General features: G+C 47.1%; 1 protein-coding gene across 1 annotated transcript; it reads right to left on the bottom strand.

Moving 5' to 3' along the window:
* Positions 1-2,313: 2,313 nt before the first annotated feature.
* Positions 2,314-5,030, bottom strand: LOC138770415 (involucrin-like). Its single transcript, XM_069949519.1, has 2 exons — positions 4,973-5,030; positions 2,314-3,953 (listed from the first exon to the last, which is right to left on the bottom strand). Exons 1-2 carry the CDS (start codon positions 5,028-5,030, stop codon positions 2,314-2,316), a joined length of 1,698 nt encoding a protein of 565 aa, XP_069805620.1.
* Between the last annotated feature and the right edge of the window lie 11,040 nt (positions 5,031-16,070).

Here is a 16,070-nt window from a genome sequence, read left to right as displayed (position 1 = left end):
ATATCTCTATGATCATTGTGCAACTTCTTATATTATACTGGGATGGTCTCATAGGAGTTACCCCCGGATTAGGAATCCCTGTAAACGCCACACCTGGCCTCACCTGGCTATTCGGCCACCATTTTAGGAGTTTAGGGGCCCGTATATATATATATATATATATATATATATATACTGATATAACAGAAGACCCCAGTGACATCATAGGGTACAGTCACAGAGCGCTCACATCTCTCCCCATATACATGAGCCGCATGTTAATAAGGACTAGATAACCGGATCCAGGCTTAACTCTTATCAGCCCCATTTTACCTTCCCATGGGGTAGAGAAAACCATTTACTGTGTAGAGATTCACCTGCTAATAGGATTATGCGTTCAGCCCTCCCCCACCCCTCCTTATAGCCAGGGGGAGAATTTCCCATCTACAAGGGTAATGGCTTTAGCTGTAATTGACTTTGTAGGGGATTAGTAACATACCTGACCCCCAAATCCTACTCCAATGCCCCTGCTGTCCGCAGTATTTAGGGAGGCCGAAGATACAAACACAATGCAAATCAGCTTCATTTGTGAGACACTGGTTCCTAATAGGTGAAGGAGCGGAACCCATTATCTCATTAACTGATAAGACCCCCGAGGAGGAGGGGGCTTTTTGTTATGAGTAAACCAACAAAATGTTTAGGTAAACTGATTGGATTGGAGGTTGGTGAACATGTCTGGACACTTCAGATCAGGCCTCATTTGTTTTATATGTTTACCTTAATATGTCTCGATTGCACCCCCCAAACCCCCCCCACCAACACCACCCAACCGAAGCCAATCCTCACATGATCCGCGAAGGAAAATTCCCAGTTGCTGAGAAGTCCTCTTCCACATTTCTCATTCCATGTTCTATTTAGACTCAGCTGCCCCTTCTCTATGGGCCTCAGCTACCCTTTACCTATGGGCCTCAGCTGCCTTTTCTTTATAGGCCTCAGCTGCCCCTTCTCTATGGGCCTCAGCTACCCTTTACCTATGGGCCTCAGCTGCCTTTTCTTTATAGGCCTCAGCTGCCCCTTCTCTAGGGGCCTCAGCTGCCCCTTCCCCTGTCCCAGCTGCCCCTTCTCTATAGGCCTCAGCTGCTCTGTCTCTATGGGCCTCAGCTGCCCCGTCTCTATAGGCCTCAGCTGCCCCGTCTCTATAGGCCTCAGCTGCCCCGTCTCTATAGGCCTCAGCTGCCCCTTCTCTATGGGCCTCAGCTGCTCCTTCTCTATAGGTGTAAGCTACCCAATCTGTAAGGTCCTTAGCTGCCCCTTCTCTTAAGGTTTCAGCTACCTCTTCTCTATGGGCCTTAGCTGCCCCTTCTCTATAGGTCTTAGCTGCCTCTTCTCTATAGGCTTCAGCTGCCCCTTCTCTATGGGCCGTAGCTGCCCCTTCTCTATGTGCCTCAGCTGCCCCGTTTCTATAGGCTTCAGCTGCCCCTTCTCTATAGGCCTTAGCTGCCTCTTCTCTACAGGCCTCAGCTCTCCCTTCTCTACGGGCCTCAGCTGCCCCTTCTCTATGGGTTTTAGCTACCTCTTCTATATGAGCCTCAGCTGCTTCTACTCTATAGGCCTCTGCTCCCCCTTCTCTATGGGCCTCAGCTGCCTCTTCTCTATAGGCCTCAGCTGCACCTTCCTCTGCCTCAGCTGCCTCTTCTCTATGGGCCTCAGCTGCCCCTTCTCTATAGGCCTCAGCTGCCCCTTCCTCTGCCTCATCTGCCTCTTCTCTATGGGCCTCAGCTGCCCCTTCTCTATGAGTTTCAGCTACCTCTTCTCTATGGGCCCTTAGCTGCCTCTTCTCTATAGACCTCAGCTGCCCCTTCTCTACAGACCTCAGCTGCCCTTCTCTATAGACCTCAGCTGCCCCTTCCTCTGCCTCAGCTGCCCCTTCCCCTGTCTCAGCTGCCCCTTCTCTATAGGTCTCAGCTGCTCCTTCTCTATAGGTCTAAGCTACCCAATCTGTAAGGTCCTTAGCTGCCCCTTCTCTAAAGGTTTCAGCTACCTCTTCTCTATGGGCCTCAGCTGCCTCTTCTCTATAGGCCTCAGCTGCCCCTTCTCCATAGGCCTCAGCTGCCCCTTCTCTATAGGTCTCAGCTGCCTCTTCTCTATGGGCCTCAGCTGCCTCTTCTCTATAGGCCTCAGCTGCCCCTTCTCTATAGGTCTCAGCTGCCCCTTCTCTATAGGTCTCAGCTGCCTCTTCTCTATGGGCCTCAGCTGCCTCTTCTCTATAGGCCTCAGCTGCCCCTTCTCTATAGGCCTCAGCTCTCCCTTCTCTATGGGCCTCAGCTGCCTCTTCTATACAGGCCTCAGCTGCCCCTTCTCTATAGGTCTCAGCTGCCCCTTCTCTATAGGTCTCAGCTGCCCCTTCTCTACAGGCCTCAGCTGCCCCTTCTCTACAGGCTTTAGCTGCCCCTTCTCTATAGGTCTCAGCTGCCTCTTCTCTATAGGTCTCAGCTGCCCCTTCTCTTTAGGCCTCAGCTGCTCCTTCTCTATAGGTCTCAGCTGCCCCTTCTCTACAGGCCTCAGCTGCCCCTTCTGTACAGGCCTCAGCTGCCCCTTCTCTATAGGTCTCAGCTGCCCCTTCTCTTTAGGCCTCAGCTGCTCCTTCTCTTTAGGCCTCAGCTGCCCCTTCTCTTTAGGCCTCAGCTGCCTCTTCCTCTGTTTCAGCTGCACATTGCTCTGTCTCAGCAGTCTCTTCTCTGTAGGCCTCAGCTGCCCATTGCTCTGCCTCAGCTGCCCCTTCTTTTTAGGCCTCAGCTGCCTCTTCTCTATGGGCCTCAGCTGCCCCTTCTCTATTGGTCTCAGCTGCCCCGTTTCTATAGGCCTCAGCTGCCCCTTCTCTATAGGTCTCAGCTGCCCTGTTTCTATAGGCCTCAGCTGCCCCTTCTCCATAGGTCTTAGCTGCCCCTTCCTCTGTCTCAGCTGCCCCTTCTCTATAGATCTCAGCTGCTCCGTTTCCATATGCCTCAGCTGCCCCTTCTCTATAGGTCTCAGCTGCCCCATTTCTATAGGCCTCAGCTGCCCCTTCTCTATAGGTCTCAGCTGCCCCTTCTCTATAGGCCTCAGCTGCCCCTTCTCCATAGGTCTTAGCTGCCCCTTCCTCTGTCTCAGCTGCCCCTTCTCTATAGGTCTCAGCTGCCTCTTCTCTATAGGTCTCAGCTGCCCCTTCTCTATAGGTCTCAGCTGCCCCTTCTCCATAGGTCTCAGCTGCCTCTTCTCTATAGGTCTCAGCTGCCCCTTCTCTATAGGTCTCAGATGCCCCTTCTCTATAGGTCTCAGCTGCCTCTTCTCTATAGGTCTCAGCTGCCCCTTCTCTATAGGTCTCATCTGCCCCGTTTTTATAGGCCTCAGCTGCCCCTTCTCCATAGGTCTCAGCTGCCCCTTCTCCATAGGTCTCAGCTGCCTCTTCTCTATAGGTCTCAGCTGCCCCTTCTCTATAGTTCTCAGCTGCCCCTTCTCTATAGGTCTCAGCTGCCTCTTCTCTATAGGTCTCAGCTGCCCCTTCTCTATAGGTCTCAGCTGCCCCTTCTCTATAGTTCTCAGCTGCCCCTTCTCTATAGGTCTCAGCTGCCTCTTCTCTATAGGTCTCAGCTGCCTCTTCTCTATAGGTCTCAGCTGCCCCTTCTCTATAGGTCTCAGCTGCCCCATCTCTATAGGTCTCAGCTGCCCCTTTTTCTGTCTCAGCTGCCCCGTTTCTATAGGCCTCAGCTTCCCCTTCTCTATAGGTCTCAGCTGCCCCTTCTCTATAGGTCTCAGCTGCCCCTTCTCTATAGGTCTCAGCTGCCTCTTCTCTATAGGTCTCAGCTGCCTCTTCTCTATAGGTCTCAGCTGCCTCTTCTCTATAGGTCTCAGCGGCCCCGTTTCTATAGGTCTCAGCTGCCCCTTCTCTATAGGTCTCAGCTGCCCCGTCTCTATAGGTCTCAGCTGCCTCTTCTCTATAGGTGTCAGCTGCCCCGTCTCTATAGGTCTCAGCTGCCCCTTCTCTATAGGTCTCAGCTACCCCTTTCTCTGTCTCAGCTGCCCATTGGTCTGTCTCAGCAGTCTCTTTATACAAAAATAAATATAATTTAGACACACATAAATTGAACTTTTAGAATGTTTTAAGTAAAGAAAGACTAAGGACAGAAAGGGTTAATGGTTCAGACTCTGCGGAGGGAAGGATAAGACACCGGGACATCAGCTGCCACCTACATACACACATCTGTGCCAAAGTGACACATGGCCGTGGCCTGACTTTGCTAGGGCTGGGGTAGGGCCGTTCTCATGGGAGCACTAACGTCTTCACACGTCCCGGACATTTCCCTCGCTAAGTGCTTTTGGGAACAGCTGTGCCATAAATGATGCTTTATGTTATCGGTCAGGCCTAATGGGGGCCGAGGCGAGATATAACAGAACCCGCCCAAAGCATGTACAGCACACGTACAAAACACCAACAACACACAAATACAGATCACATGACGTACAAAAGACTTAGACACTCAGGACATAGGAGAACACCACGTACATATAACCCTGAATATATATGTATAAGATCATAGAAAGTATACTCCCAAACACATACAAAGACTAAAGAAGCGACAGGTACCAGGTCTGCTCATAGGGGCTGCACCCATCATCGGACCCCCCTATAAGCATAGGGCCTTAGGCAGCTGCCCGGTGTAGCCATCTTCTCACAGGACACCACCACATTACTGATCCGCTCCCCCTGTCATTGGCTGCTGGAAAGCATCTGGGGTAGAAGGCAGCGGCGGGCAGTGATGGACTCATTAGCGGATAGGTCACGGCATGTGACTGAGCATGTCCTGCTGATAGCGTGGTAACCGCATCTGTGCCTGTCACTGGATATTAGTACAGTCTGACTCAGCCATTGATCAAAGCTCGCCCGTCCTATTGTGGCTCTAGTGTTGATCTTGCTTAATCTCCTCAGTTCTCTGACCTTTTGGGAAACCATTACCTTCTCCCCAGCTGTGATCTCCAGTGGGGGAAACCGTCTCCATACTGATATCTGCCATGTATAAATATTATCCTGTACCCCAAGTGTCAGCATCATTATCCTGTACCCCAAGTATCATCATCCTGTACCCCAAGTGTCAGTGCCACCATCCTGTACCCCAAGTGTCATTATCCGGTACCCCAAGTGTCATCGTCCTGTACCCAAGTGTCATCATCCTGTACCGCAAGTGTCATCATCCTGTACCCCAAGTGTCAGTGTCACCATCCTGTACCCCAAGTGTCATTATTCTGTACCCCAAGTGTCCTGTACCCCAAGTGTCACTATCCTGTACCCCAAGCGTCAGTGTCACTATCCTGTACCCCAAGTGTCATCATCCTGTACCCCAAGTGTCAGTGTCACCATCCTGTACCCCAAGTGTCATTATTCTGTACCCCAAGTGTCCTGTACCCCAAGTGTCACTATCCTGTACCCCAAGTGTCACTATCCTGTACCCCAAGCGTCAGTGTCACTATCCTGTACCCCAAGTGTCATTATCCTGTACCCCAAGTGTCATTATCCTGTACCCCAAGTGTCCTGTACCCCAAGTGTCCTGTACTCCAAGTGTCACTATCCTGTACCCCAGCTGTCAGCGTGTCACTATCCTGTACCCCAGCTGTCAGCGTGTCACTATCCTGTGTGCCTTTGCATATCACTGTGTTATTGTTCCCCAGATGTCCGTGTTTTCTATCCTGTATCCCGATTATCAGTGTGTGGTGGATGTCCCCCCTATGATCAGCACATCACTGTGGGTCGGGTACTGGACTGATCTGGATATCTGGTATCATGTATAGAACCATAAATACTTGCCGTGTTGTCGGTGCCCCCTCTCCCCTCTATATTTGGTTTCTCCATCCATCCAGCTTACTGGGATCCAGTGACAATCACTGCTGTCCGTTCTCTCTCAGCGTCGCTGCCATTAACATCAGGACAATGGAAGTTTTTGAAAGCACATAGAGACTTGTTAGAGGAGGACGGGGCCCTGACACGAGGAGCCCAGGGATCTGATAGATGGTTACTGGGGGGTTGTCCCTGCCCCATTCATCCTTACTGGGGGGATTCAGCCTCTATGAGTGATGACAGCAAAGTTTTTTTTTCTCCCAGGATATGTTTTTTCCTTTCAGCCATTATCATCCTGGGGTCTGTTCTTCCCTCTGTGTTTCGGCTTTTCCTATGTTAAAGAGCTCTTTAGAATACCTATACCCCAGTCATTGGGATGGATAGTAGAGATTGTATTAGCTGTTTTTATGGAAGTGACAGAATTGGCAGGGGGCTCAGGGAGTGGGAAGACTGGCCCCCCACCCCCTTCTACATTCTGACCGCCATGGTTTAACCCTTTCAGGGGCTAGCTATAGACACAACGGTTCCACCCTAGTTCACTTGGTTTGTAGCTTCCAGAATCCTTTACCTAAAGTACATACACAAATAGGAGTCACGGCCTGTTGTTCGGGTTCTTGTCCTGTTTGTGAGCCAATAACTATATAATATACAGAGCTGCAGATCACATTTTACAGAGACGTGTAAAGTCTGACACGATGGCTCAAAAGAAGGAGGGTCCTGGTAACGTGAAAACTTCTCCAATGATGTAATTAAAAGGTTATAAGCAGGAGTACAGTCGGGGCGAAATAAGGGTCACGTTACATAGCTCTGGTAAAAGGGCCCTAATGCCATAATGCTCAGCCCAATGCAAATATCATTCCTATGCAGCGCTTGTTGAACACCACCATTATGAGCAGCAGCTAATATCTAGAGTAATTGCCAGGTGCAACACGGACATCTTCTAGACAGGCTGTGATGGACTCAATAAGGTCCTGGTAGGTGTCACATGGTGTCATCTGGAGACACACTTACTGTATCCCACAGCTGCTAGAGGGTACATATAGCGAACACAACCATTGAGATGGTCCTACAGATGCTCAAATGGGTATAGGTCTGAGAAATTAGTGGACCAGGGTGGTACTTGGAAGTCTTGGTCACGCTCTTCCAACCAATGTTGGACATTTCCAGCTGTGACACAGGTCACAATGTCTTAACCAGAGAAGACAATTAGCATGTGCGGGTGTACATGATCTGCAAGGATAAATTTTTGCCCAGATCAAGTATCTCATAGATGAGGCCCAGAGAACATCCCCCAGACCATATCAGCCCCCACCAGCTTGTGTTCTTCCAGCAATGGCTTAAGGTTGTTTGTTCTTTGATGTTTCTTGGCTGACAGCGAAGAAGACAACCCTTTACCAACCAGCAGAGAAGACAAACCTTTACCAATTATCAGGGAGGACAAACCTTTACCGATCAGCAGAGAAGATACCCCTTAACTGATCAGTGGAGAAGACAACCTTTTACAAATCAGTGGAAAAGACAACCCTTTACCATTTAGTGGAGAAGACAACCCTTTACAAATCATTGGAAAAGACAACCCTTTACCATTTAGTGGAGAAGACAACCCTTTACCAATCAGTGGAGAAGACAACCCTTTACCAATCAGTGGAGAAGACAACCCTTTACCAATCAGTGGAGAAGACAACCCTTTACCAATCAGTGGAGAAGACAACCCTTTACCAATCAGTGGAGAAGACAACCCTTTACCAACCAACAGAAGAGACAATCCTTTACCGATCAGTGGAGAAGACAATTCTTTACCGATGAGTGGAGAATACAACACTTAACCAATCAGCAGAGAGGATAGCCCTTTACCAATCATCAGAGAAGACAATCCCTTACCGATCATCAGAGAAGACAACCCTTTACTGATCAGTGGAGAAGACAACCCTTAACCAGTCAGTGAAGAAGACAACCCTTTACCAATCAGCTAAGAAGACAACCCCTTACCGATTAGCGGAGAAGACAACCCTTTACCAATCAGTGGAGAAGACAACCCTTTATTGATTAGTGGAGAAGACAACCCTTTACTGATCAGAGGAAAAGACAACCCTTTACTGATCAGTGGAGAGGACAACCTTTTATTAATCAGTGGAGAAGACAGCTCTTTACCGACCAGTGGAGAAGACAACCCTTTATTGACTAGTGGAAAAGACAGCCCTTTATTGATTAGTGGAGAAGACAGCCCTTTATTGATTAGTGGAGAAGACAGCCCTTTATTGATTAGTGGAGAAGACAGCCCTTTATTGATTAGTGGAGAAGACAAGCCTTTGTCAATCAGTGGAGACCAATTCAGATAATGCAAGAAAATGTAAGGCCTTTTCTGATGACGTAACTTCATTGCAGAGGCGCAGTTACCGTTCATGTGCTCCGGAGTAGGGATTGCTGATCTGTTGTGTTAGATGTCTGTGTTTGGTAGTGAGTTGCTTTTTTGTAACACTTCGGCTGACTCCTGTGCACCTCCAAAGCCAACATTTATCGCTCACATCAATGATGTTTTGTAGTTCTCACATCACTTGTTCACAATGGCGCCATTTCTCCCCTCACCATACACTTTCACCACAGCAACAGCGAACGGGCGACAAACTGTGCAGTGTCAGAAATACCGCCACCCTTTACGCAACTCTGATAAATCGCCCCCTTTAGCCATGATTGCAACAAGGGATATGTGTGCAGACTATATAAAACTGTAAATTGGTACTATGCAGTATTTACATAGTGGTTCTATATAGTGTCAGTGGTATCTACTCCCCAAATAGCAGTTCCATACAGTGCCCAAATAGTACACCCATACAATATTTAAATTGAGCCAGCCCAGCACTTTCTTGTTTCTCGGCTGATCGCTGATCAACCTTAGGACGTGACCGCTCTTATCTCTAATATCCTACTCCACCCATGTCACTCCCTCAGGTGTCAAAGAAGATGAGAAATGTGGTGTTATATGATAGGATTGTACTGTTCCAGTCTCTGCCCGTGACTTGGAGGAACATGGTGGCCCTCGCAGAAGCTGCAGGAACTGCCCTCTCTTCCCTGTGGAAAATTGAAGATTTCAGGCAAATGCCTTAAACAGAAATTTCAACATTTCTTCAAGGACCAGTCAACATGAAGGAATGCAGCCGCCTGGAGAAAGGTCCTGCCCTGACTAACACACAACCTGTCGGCCATACTTTGTAGATGTTTTCTCATCACACAATAAATACTGACACATCCTTGACCTGGAGGGTGCAGGAGACGCCTGTCATGATGGTGGTCCTCAGCCGTAAATCCGCGTGGAAAGTCTCCTACTGGGCCCAGCTTTAGAAACCATCCCTCATGTGCCTCGTAAGTCTCCTGTACAAACTGTCTGACATTAATGAGTTTTTCCTCTGACATAGCTGAAGCTTTACTGGTGGCCTTTGACCCACAAGGATCCTCATCGCCAGTCAGTAGTAGTAAGGGGCTTCTTCAGCTTGTCAACCACTTCAGCAAAACGGATACCCATAGCCTGACACATCGACTGAAAAACTATTTTCAAAAATATCCAGTGGGTTAAATTCTGTAGAATCCTTTCTATAATCTTTTAAACTTATAAACTTTTTTTTTTACACTTTTTTTAAAATATATTATTGTATATGAAATTATTTGAATGTTCCAGAGTTTGGTGTCATCCTTTTTTCCCAAAACCAGAAGGATCAGGCAGGTTAAATCCACCTTATGCATCTCTACCCTGACATCTACCATCAGGTAAAGGCCCTTTTACATGTCCCGATGAGCAGACGAGTGGTGATCAGTGAGATCGACTTTTTTTTTGCATAGTCTTTACATGGTTTAATCAATCGCCCAACCAGGCCATACAGACGATCAATGGATTGGTGGTGCGGCCACCCAAATGCCCACCCAAAAGATCCGATCAGTCAACGAATAAAGACCCTATTCCACTGAACGATTATTGTTCATAAACTCGTTCCAACAACCGCTCGTTAATGATAATCGCTTCGTGGAATTGGCGTAAACGAGTGAACGACAAAGGCGAAATCGTTATACTGTCGTTCAAGATTGTTTTTCAGCATGTCGAAAAAAAGTCGTTGGTCTTTGAAAGATAATTCGCTAATCGGTTCGTAAAATTAGAAATCTTTCAGTCGTTCGTAAAAAGGTTTAAAAAAAGTAGGTGTGTCGTATGGTCATGATCACTCGGTCGTTGGAGCGAGTTTATGAACGATAATCGTTCCGTGGAATAGGGGTATAAGCGATATCTTGTTAATCATCAGATCGCTGGCCCTTTGACATGGGCCCATAGGGTCAGGTGGCCATGGTGCTATGAAACGGAGCTTATAGTGCTGTGCATATTCTAGGAAGTAGAAAAGCAGGGTGACTACCCTAACATCAGGAATTTATAGCTCATTCAGAGAGGAAATGCATATATTATAGAGGATGAAGGGTTCGGCCTCAGGCATTGTGATTAGTGTCAGCGCTCCATGGCCAGAATAGATGGCCGTACAGGCAGATGTTAATGGGGTTAATTACAATGCATACATCTGCTGTAATTGCTTTTCCGGGGTTACCAGCGGTCTCGTGTATTTCTTATGTTGTCATAAATTTTTTCTTAAGTTTATAGTAACATTTATTGCTGCCTTTTACCAAGGGCCATGATAGCCGTATTGATCAATTGTACAAGGGTTTGTTCCCGATCATGGCCCGGTGTCAAGATGATTGCTAGTCAGCAGTATGTAATGTATATAATATTTTAAAGAGATCCTGTTCAATATATCTGAATCTGCCCATGACCCCAAGACCAACCCCCACTAGTCAGGTATCACACCTCCCACTGGTCAAGGCTCCTCTCTAGGCCGGTTGGCCATCACAGCATCCTGTGCTCTCTACCTGATGTCACTGCCCCGAGAGTCCCTTTTCTCATTCTATATCAGGAGGCCGGATCGGAGCTCGTCTCTTTGCCCTTCCCTTACACCTCTAGCCGATCACAGCACAAAACATCACATACTCCTATCTGCTATGCCGTAGTCCGTAGTGCGGGCCTGCTCTGCAAATTGGTGCTAGGTATTGCGGCTGTGTTGGGCCATGTAAAAGGGCACTTAATCTTTGCTGGGCTTATGATTTATACATGTGGGGGGATAAAGGGTTACTGATACACTGGCCTTCCATGGAATGGAAAGATATAGCAGCATCACAGCAAGCACTGATGGTAACCAGGATGCACTGTGCTGGGGATGGCTTATACAGAACACTACTATAGATGGCATTTAGGAGACAGTGGAGGAGAAGGGATTACTGATGGACTGGGCTTGAAATCCTGTAGGCCCCTTGACAACCCCGCCCCCCGCTGATGCATATACTCACATGACCAACGGCCAGTACAGTCCCGTGGCGTTTCGTGCCCCGACACCTGAATGGCTGGAGGTGGGATGTTGCCACAAAGCGGTCACAAGAGAGACTGGGAGGGCAGGGAGTCCTGCCAGTGGGTGCTGTGAGCCATAGCCACTATGGAGGCAAACCACATTTTGCTAGAGGGCCCAGCTGCACAGGCCCCAAAGCAGTCGTGTGGTCTGCCTTCATGTTAGCTATGCTCCTTGTTTGAAACAACAATGCCCATTTAGGCTTGCGCTCCAGTATTTCCTATGTCTAGAAGGACTGACTCTCCAAGCTCTTCTTCTGTATAGGATATTAATAGAAAGAAGGATTGGGCATGGTTTATTTTCGAGCCTGATCTTTGAGATCCGAGGAGTCCGGCCATCTTCTTATTAAGAACGTGTGCACACTTGGTTTAGCAGAGGGGTGGATGTGTATTGGGAGGACAGGAGGAATAGCTATTGTAAGTATATAGCTAGTATGGACTATATATAAGAAACTCGATGACGCGATGTGACCTTATTTCTCCCCGTTTCCACCTCCTATCATCTCACCGAATCGCCAGTATTCTGCATTCCTCGGGCTCTGTCAGTTTACAGAACTGTATAAATAAAGTTAATCTGAGCATTTCTCTGGATGGTATCAATGTTATCCAATACATTAAACCCTATTATTCAAATAAACAATGGAGATCGCACTGTCCATTCTCTAAACACCAGATATAATATAAGACTGTTTAGAGACATTTTCACAGCTTAATATCCAATGATGAATGGCCGGGGGTGGTGGAGGCAGGAGGTTAGGAGATGTCATGTCATAATGAAAAAGAAAAAAAACCTCACACGCAGAAGAGTCCAGAGAAATGAGTCCTCCTCGGCCTCTGACCCGGCTGGCAGTGATAAAGTGGGTGTTAGCCTGGAGAAAAGTAGACAAACGGGTGGTGGTGGTGGGGTGGGGGGTCATTCATAGAGATGAAAGGGGGGGCAGTGTCTCGCAGACCTGGGTATCTGGTCTCAGTAGACCTCAGGTCTTTGTCTGACCAGGCTGGAGGCTGCATTTAGAAATAGTTACATCATGTGCTGTGGTCAATCAGTGACTCCAGGAGACATGAAGTCTACGGCCCGGATAATCCATAACAGGACGTATTAATCAGCTTCATAACACATGAGGCTATGACAACCAACATGGCCACCTTACCAGATTTCTCCCCCAGTTTTCTTAGGCATAGGGAGAGGCAGTGCCCCCCCCCCCCAAAAAAGTGACCCCCTTCTTTTTAGTTAGATCTTGTATTGCATCCACACCAGTTGGTAAGGTGTGAGTAAAATGACCCTTTAATACAAATTCCCCATAATATAAATTGATCAAATCAGATTTCTTCAACATCAATATAATCCTGGATCAACATATGGGGGAGATTTATCAAACTGGTGTAAAGTAGAGCTGTCTCAGTTGTCCCTAGCAACCAATCAGATTCCATATTTCATTTTCCAAAGAATCTGTGAGGAATGGAAGGTGGAATCTGATTGGTTGCCAGGGGCAACTGAGCCAGCTCTACTTTACACCAGTTTGATAAATCTTCCCCCTAGTCCTAATTTTATTATTAGGTCTTGATGCCTAAAGCTGACAATATACACTCTACGTATGCACTCCAGGTTTTGGATGGCACGTCCGTTTCCTCTGACCATTGGTGCCATTTCACGGCACAAGCAAGAGGATGACAAATTTAATACAGCAGGTCATCTTGACTACAGATACCCGGCTTTATCTATTGGAAAGTTGAACATCTGTATTGGATCTTTTGGTGATTGTTGGATATGGTAGATGGTACTGACCAACAGATCTACATACCAGTAAATGAAGCCCAGACCAGGTTACTGATCACTGGAGAGATTAAAGGAGAAGTCCGGCAACGTGAAAAACCTCAGGGACAGGGGGGGAACATAACAGACTATTACAACTCACCTTTCCCAGTGCCTCTCCCATGCTGGATCGCCACTCTGGGAGCCCTGCCAGGCTCTAGGATCTCTAGCAGAGCTGACATCACAACCCTGTTGATGGACTGCCCGTTCAGCCAGTCAGTGACTAGGGCGGGACGCCGATGCAGTCACTAATTGGCTGAGCTAGCAATCCATCAGCCGGGACAGACATTTTCGTGACGCCATCAGAAAATGCCTTCCGGCGGGTGTCCTGGTGCCTGTGAACCAGCACTTCGTGGGCATGGGGAGAGGTAAGTAGTAATTGATTTTTCAAATGGCCGGACTTCTCCTTTAAAGAGCAGCTGTTGTCCAGAATGAAGTTCACCACAGACCAACCAGGAATGACCCAGAAAATGGCCATCTGAGGTCTCTAATATCTTAGAGTCTTATTACACAGGGTAATTATTGGCCAGACAGGCCCATATTGCCCTGTGTAATAAGACAAACAATTGCCCTGAGCAAATGCTTAGTCCTTAGCTGATGGGATCATTTTACTCCTTAAAAAAAAATCATGTCTGCCATGTATAATATGGGATGGCTGATCATAATAAAGGGTCACATGAAGGTTCACATGGCCCTTCCTGCCCAATCCATGAGCTTGGTATTACTATCAGGAGTGAGAATACCGAGTGAGAGAGAGTACCATTCCTATCAAGATTTATAGAGACTGTCATGTCAGCGTTATATAAAAGAAATGCATGTGTAGTCTACCCCGAGTCTACCCACAAGAGATCTCTATGTGGGCCTCCCGCTACAGTCCATTTATCACTCACAGTCAATATCTCCAAAACCTCAGAAATTGCCGCCTCCATTATTGTGTCGTTCTGGAAACCTGAAGAATCTGAAAGACCAACCCACCAAGAAAAAGGCGACATCTGCTCAGCAGAACCCTTTATTACAATAAATTAAGTTACTCCTCCAAGACAAAAACCCCCAAGTCTTGTGTCTTGGTGAGAAAGTTGACCGCTCTTTGTCAGACATGCCTCTATTTTAATATTAAACGTAAATGTTATCCATCATGGAGAAAGGGGGAAAGGAAAGTAGTCGTGGCCGGGATGTGTACAAAGGCTATTAATAATTACACTCCCCCATTCATATGGACAGGAAGCTTTCATGCATTCTTACCTCTTCCCATTCATCCATTTTTTGGGTGATCCTTCATTCTCAGGCGCCTGTCCTCTTTTTTTGAGGAAGTTTTTTCTATTGAGAAGATGAGAAAAACAGTGTCTTATTTTTCATCATCCTGTCACCTCCCCCCAGCATGGGGCAAGGAACAGTTTCAATAGTGTTATGGGATTATATGGAAATCTCAGAAAGGTCAAGAAGTACAAGAACCTCCAGCTGAAGCTTCTTCAACAGTCTTGGAGATCAACCAAAGATGTAGAGTGGAAGTCCTCGGTGCAAGTTTTATACTGTTGGGAGCAAACGTGCCACTTTTTGTACCACTGTGCTCTTATAAGGTGGGCCTGTGTGCCGTAAAAGTCTAAATGGTATTTCTACCACTGCGACCCTTATGGCAATGAAAATAACTATAATTGACCATAGACTGTCCATAAGCTACAAAGAAAAAATTAAAGAATGGAGCCAACAGTAGACTAAAAATGCCATACACCTTTTGACCAAACCCCACCGGTGGAAGATGAAGGTGTCCTCCTAACTCTCTATTGACAGAGGATGTTAGTGGAGAGGATGGTCAGGCATGCTGGATTTTTGCTGTACAACTCTTCTTTTTCTGGCAGGAATAAGCCTGAACTTTCTGGCTGTGGCCCATATCACCTCTCCCCATAGGGGATACATGAACAGTTGTTCATGCTGGACGTTCATGTATTTGGGGACCTCAGGAGAGATTACTGTTGGCGGGATGACTGTTAAGTTGAAAGTTATTGAAAATATATGGCCCATATAAATGGAACCTATCAGGTCCCCTGTGACCAACATACCGGCCCTGGAACCGGAGCAGTCAGGGGAACAGCATTCTGACACTCACAAAGCAGAGAAGATGGACTTTATTCACCACAGCCGTTACTGGTTTATAGAGTTACAGCCAGTGGTTACCAGTCACAAGGCCACGTCCCCTTCTGCCAGTCAGGCATTGACAGTCTGGTGAAGGAGTTCTTCCTGTCAATCACTACTGTTAGGGCAGGAGGGGAGTGTCAGGATGTTGTTCCTCTGACTTCTCAGGTCCCAGGTCTATATATATATTGACTTCAATAGTTTTTTTCTGTGGATAAAGCATGTAGAGGAAATGGTCATCTTTTATGGGATGGTATTACCCTAAACACCCTTCTCCTTCCTTACATCCATTGTCAGTTGAGTTAGGACAACTCAGCAAGAGCCAAGGTATAACAAGTACACATCATGTCAACTACAAAGAGCGCAACACTCAGTTTACGATGGGTAAATAAACGAATCAAAGACTTTGCCCTCACCATAGACAGCCAAAAACCTCACCCAACCCTGTGAAGTCAAAAAGACAATGACACTATACAGACACTTCCCTGGTTTCTGGGCAACTGCTGCCCAAATGTTGATGTCTTCCTGGCTGGGAAAGGAGCCACAATGATAACTCATCGTTCCTGTACACGATTATTATCTGTACATCAAGTCAGACAATGATAGACAAAAGTGTGAATGGCCTGTAGGCTTGTCTCAATGCCAAAGAGCCATGGTGAGGAGGAAGCTTGGAAGTTTCTACCAGAAGAGACGGCATATGTGGTTAGATCTTTACTGTCGTGACTTGTTATATCCAGTATTATTGTAGTCTTAATTGTAAAACACAAGTTTTCCCCGGGCAACATTGAGCAAACTAGGCCAACGGAATCCTACCGAACCTTGTAACCTTTGTATAGGGCACTTGGTTTGTG

The sequence above is a fragment of the Dendropsophus ebraccatus genome, chromosome 13 (genome assembly GCF_027789765.1).
Source record: "Dendropsophus ebraccatus isolate aDenEbr1 chromosome 13, aDenEbr1.pat, whole genome shotgun sequence".
NCBI classification, from domain to species: Eukaryota; Metazoa; Chordata; class Amphibia; order Anura; family Hylidae; genus Dendropsophus; species Dendropsophus ebraccatus.
This window is presented reverse-complemented; position numbering and strand designations above follow the sequence as displayed.

Bases quoted from the DNA above. Each gene is read 5' to 3' on its own strand.
- LOC138770415 (XM_069949519.1), bottom strand. From the start codon at position 5,030: ATGGCAGATATCAGTATGGAGACGGTTTCCCCCACTGGAGATCACAGC. The intron at 3,954-4,972 runs GTAATGGTTTCC...TGACACCTATAG, and splicing joins AGATCACAGCTGGGGAGAAG to AGAAGAGGCAGCTGAGACCT.